The sequence below is a fragment of the Agelaius phoeniceus genome, chromosome 3 (assembly GCF_051311805.1).
Source record: "Agelaius phoeniceus isolate bAgePho1 chromosome 3, bAgePho1.hap1, whole genome shotgun sequence".
NCBI lineage: Eukaryota > Metazoa > Chordata > Aves > Passeriformes > Icteridae > Agelaius > Agelaius phoeniceus.
The window spans coordinates 268,371-273,009 of record NC_135267.1 but is presented as its reverse complement, the minus strand read 5'-3'; the positions used below and the strand labels follow the sequence as shown (position 1 = coordinate 273,009).

The 4,639-nt window shown below is 69.6% G+C and overlaps 1 protein-coding gene across 1 annotated transcript; it reads left to right on the top strand.

Annotated features, from left to right (window-relative positions):
* Positions 1-1,843: 1,843 nt before the first annotated feature.
* On the top strand, positions 1,844-3,628 carry UCN (urocortin). Its single transcript, XM_077176390.1, has 2 exons — positions 1,844-2,951; positions 3,109-3,628. Exons 1-2 carry the CDS (start codon positions 1,988-1,990, stop codon positions 3,423-3,425), a joined length of 1,281 nt encoding a protein of 426 aa, XP_077032505.1. The 5' UTR covers positions 1,844-1,987; the 3' UTR covers positions 3,426-3,628.
* The last annotated feature ends 1,011 nt before the right edge of the window (positions 3,629-4,639 follow it).

Below are 4,639 nucleotides of genomic sequence, written 5' to 3'. Positions count from 1 at the left end.
CAGGGATGTGTGTCCATGCCCTGGGGATGTGTGTCCATGTTTGGGGCTGTGTGTCCATGCCCTGGGCTGTGTGTCCATGCCCTGGGGATGTGTGTCCATGTTTGGAGATGTGTGTCCATGCCCAGGGATGTGTGTCCATGCTGTGGGGATGTGTGTCCATGCCCTGGGGATGTGTGTCCATGCTGTGAGGATGTGTGTCCATGCCCTGGGGATGTGTGTCCATGCTGTGGGGATGTGTGTCCATGCCCTGGGGATGTGTGTCCATGCCCAGGGATGTGTGTCCATGCCCTGGGGCTGTGTGTCCATGCCCTGGGGATGTGTGTCCATGTTTGGAGATGTGTGTCCATGCCCTGGGGATGTGTGTCCATGCTGTGGGGATGTGTGTCCATGCCCTGGGGATGTGTGTCCATGCCCAGGGATGTGTGTCCATGCCCTGGGGCTGTGTGTCCATGCCCAGGGATGTGTGTCCATGCTGTGAGGATGTGTGTCCATGCTGTGGGGATGTGTGTCCATGCCCTGGGGATGTGTGTCCATGCTGTGGGGATGTGTGTCCATGCCCAGGGATGTGTGTCCATGCCCTGGGGCTGTGTGTCCATGCCCAGGGATGTGTGTCCATGTTTGGGGATGTGTGTCCATGCTCACCCTACAGTGGCAGTGAGCACACACAGTGTCCCACACAAAGTGTCCAGGTCCCACAGTGTCCCTGCCCAGCACACCCAGGGCCTCCAAGTGGATCTGGTGGCACCACGGTGGATCTGGATCTGGTGGCACCACGCTGGTTCCTCTCAGCTCCGTGGAGCCCTGGCCCCTCAACTGCACTGCTGCAGCCTCACACAGCTGGACAGAGCCATCCCCATGCTGCAGCACCCCCTGGGCTCTGCCAGCATGGCCTTCAGGAGAGTATTCACCATCTGTCCTCCCTCCTCATCCTCTCCACAGTCTGGTTCTGTGCTGAGCCAGCTTTGGGGCTGCTCCAGCCGGGTGGATACAGCCTGGAAAACAGAGGGGGCAAACCCTGCACAGGCCTGGGGGGTGAGGCAGGGTCAGGAGGGGCTGCAGCTGCAGCCCTTTGCCCCCCAGCAGCACAGGACTGAGGCTGTGTCACACCGTGATGGGACCGTGCATGGAGGGCAGCGGTGCCTGGGGGTCTCAGTTCCGTGTGGGGCTCAGGCTCTGTGTGGGGCTGTGTCACACCGTGATGGGACCGTGCATGGAGGGCAGCGGTGCCTGGGGGTCTCGGTTCCCTGTGGGGCTCAGGCTCCCTGCAGCCAGCGGGGTGGGTGCTGTGGGTGGCAGGGATTTCAGCTCTGAGGTGCTGAGCCTCTTGCAGCTCCCCTGGGCGTGCAGGAGGCTCTGTCAGCAGAGAGAGCGGCGCGCCCGGCAGGAGCCACGTGGAGCGAGCCGCTTGTCCCCAGGAGCAGCCGGCGCAGCACGGGGCTGCCGGGGCTCGGGGGCGAGCGCGGCCCCTGCCGAGGGCTCTGCCCCGCCGCTGCGGGGAGCGGTGCCGGTGCCAGCCTTCGGTGCCAGCCTTCGTGCCGGATCACGTCACGGGGCACGACACCGTGTGCTGCTCGCTGCGGGCAGGGCCGTGCCCCGCCACCGCCGTGCCCCCGGGCTGGGACACACCGTGCGAGGGCCGGGCGAGCCCCTGTGCCCGGCTCGGCCCCGCTGCTCCGGCCCCTGCAGCACCGCAGCTGGGGGAGTCAGCTCGGCTGCGCTCGGCTGGCAGCGTGCGGGGCACTCGGGGGCAATGCCAGCAGTGTGGTGCCCTCGGGGGGCTGGGGACACCATGCGGGGCACTCGGGGGCTGGGGACACCATGCGGGGCACTCGGGGGGCTGCGGGCAGGGGTGTGGATCACTCGGGGGTCTGCCAGCAGCATACAGGGCACTCGGGGGGCTCCGGGCAGCGTTCAGGGCAGTCGGGGGCTGCGGGCACCATTCGGGGCACTCGGGGGCTGGGGACACCACGCGGGGCGCTCGGGGAGAATGCCAGCAGTGTGGTGCACTCAGGGGGGCTGCCAACAAGAGCGTGGAGCCCCAGCAGCCACCTCACCATTTGGCAGCGGTGCCGGTGCCCCGACGGAACACCCTGCATCCAGCACGGCGCTGCCAGCTCCGGTGCCTTCATTCTATGACTCACAGGACTTGGCCGGTGCTGCCGCTGCGCTCGGGGCGTCTGCGGCCTCGGCCCCGCGGTTTGACCTCGGCACCGCCCGCTCTGCCCGGACACCGAGCCACGGCCGGGCTGGGGGTCCCACCCGTGACCGTCCTGTCCCGGAGCTGCCGGTGCTCGGGGTGTCCCCGCCTCCGCCCAGGGATCCCCCCCGCCGTCCCGAGCCCTGCTTTGGACGCCGCTGCTCGGCGCGGCCGTTCCGCTCGGGAACGCGAGGGTTCCACGCCGAGAAGCCGCGGCTCAGCCCGGTACAGCTCACTGCGGGCTCACCGGGAGCTCACCGGGAGCTCACCGGGAGCTCACCGGCCCCGGTGTCCCAGCGCGTCCCGGCCGTTCAGCACCGCGGACAGCGGCGGAGAATGAGGCTGGAGATGCGGCAGCGCCGCGAGAGGGTTCGGGGGGACCGGGGGACCGGGGAAACCGGGGAAGCGAGGGTTAGCACGGCCCAAGGCACCTGCTCTCACCGGCCCCGCCGTGCCTCTTTGGTGGGCATCAGAACAGAGCCGGAGCAGCGGCTCCCGAAACCGGCGAGAGCGGGCTCTGCCGCTCCCCCCCGTCCCCCACCCCCGTCCCGCCGCCGGGGGGCCGCTCCCCGCCGCTCCGGTGCCCCCGTGTCCCCCGCCCCCGCCGCCCGGTGCGTGCCCGGCGCTGACGTCAGCCCGGGCTCCCGGGCCGATATAACCCCCGGCCGCGCCGCCGGCTCAGCTCCCGCGGGACCGATCGCGCTCGCTGCGCCGCCGGCACCGGCAGGAACAGGGCACGGGCACAGCGCACCGGGTACGGGACGGGGCTGGGGAACCGGGCAGGGCGGCACCGGGGCCGGGGCGCGCGGAGGGGACGGAACGGGGCGGCCGGGAGCGGAGGGGCCGCGGTTCCCGTCGGGCCTCCGCCGCCGCCCCGGTCTCTGCCGTGGCGCTGAGCCCCTGCCCCGCAGGTGCAGAGGGACCGAGGATGCGGCGGGCACTGCTCACCCTCCTGCTGCTGCTCGCCCGCCCGCCGCCCGCCGCCGCCCGCCCCGCCACCACCGACGGCTCCATCCCGGCGGCCGGGACCGGCGATCAGGACCCGCCGCTGTGGCCGCCGCTGGCGCCGCCGCCCCCGGGGCAGTGGCGAGGGCGGCGGGACGAGCCGCCGCTCTCCATCGACCTCACGTTCCACCTCCTGCGGCACCTCCTGCTGCTCGCCCGCGCCCAGAGCCAGCGCGCCCGCGCCGACTCCAACCGCCGCATCCTCGACGCCGTGGGGCGCTGAGCCCCCCCGGACACCCCGAACCCCCCGGACCCCGGGGCTGCACCGGCCTCCAGCCCCCGCCTCGGCCTCCGCGCTGCGAGCGCTCGGCACCGACACCGGCACGGGCTGGACCCGCCTCGGCCCCCGCGCCGGGGCCAGCGGGAGCGGGACCGGCCCCGGGACCGGCCCGCACCGGTTTTGTAATAAAACGTGGTGGAAACCGAGGCGTGAGCGAGTGTGGGGTGCGGGCAGCTGGGGCTGTGCAGGGCCAGGGACTGGGCAAACTGGGAAGGGGCTCACCGGGAATGGGGAATGAGGGAACAGGCTCAATGGGAATGGGGAAAGAGGCTCCGTGGGACAGAGGGAGTGGGGTCACCAGGAACTGGGAATGGGCGAATCGGGAGTGAAGAAGGGCTCACCAGGGATGGGGAAACAACTGACTGGGAGTGGTGGAATGGGTTTACCAGGAAGGGACAAACAGACTCACTGGGAGTAGGGAAAGGGCTCGCTGGGGAGGGACTAAGGGCTCAGGACAGGATGAGCTGGGCCAGGGCTGGGTGGGAGCAGCTGGACCAGCAGCACAACCCCCCCGGCAGAGGGAACGAGGCCGTGTGTGCTCTGGGCCAGGAGGTGACACCACCTTCCTCAGGGGGGAGGAGATGCTCACAGCCCCCCAGAGTGGGAGCAGTGGGAAGCAAATGGGGCAGAGGGATGGGAACAAGGGGTCCTCACCCCCGTGAGCCAGGCACAGGGGGCTGCACCCACCTGCCCACAGGTGGGACATGAGCAGGGAAGCAGTTCCTTCCCAGGATGGGGGAGCTGGGAAGGGATAGACACAGGCCCTTTGTGGGAGAACATGGCCAAACCCACATGGGAGCTCCAGGGGTGGGGGGAAAGCCCTGAGGGACACCCGGTGCTGCTGGGTGGGTCAGGGCTGGGCACTGTGGTGGGCTCTGTGTCTCAGCTCTCAACCAAGAGGACAGGGATGGAGCCTTCTGAGGCAGCTGGGCGAGGTTCAGCCTCCTGGTGGGGAGCTCTGGTCCTCACTGGGGTCTCCAGCTTGGCCTGTGGAGGTGTCCCTGCCTGTGGCCGTGGTTGGGCCTGGATGTCCCTTCCCACCTAAACCAGCCAGAAATTCCTTGATAACCTCCCAACACCTGCAGGAAGGGCAGCAGGGCAGGGCTGGAGCGGGAGGTGCTGCTTCTGAGGGTGTTCCTGGCAGGATATGGGGATGT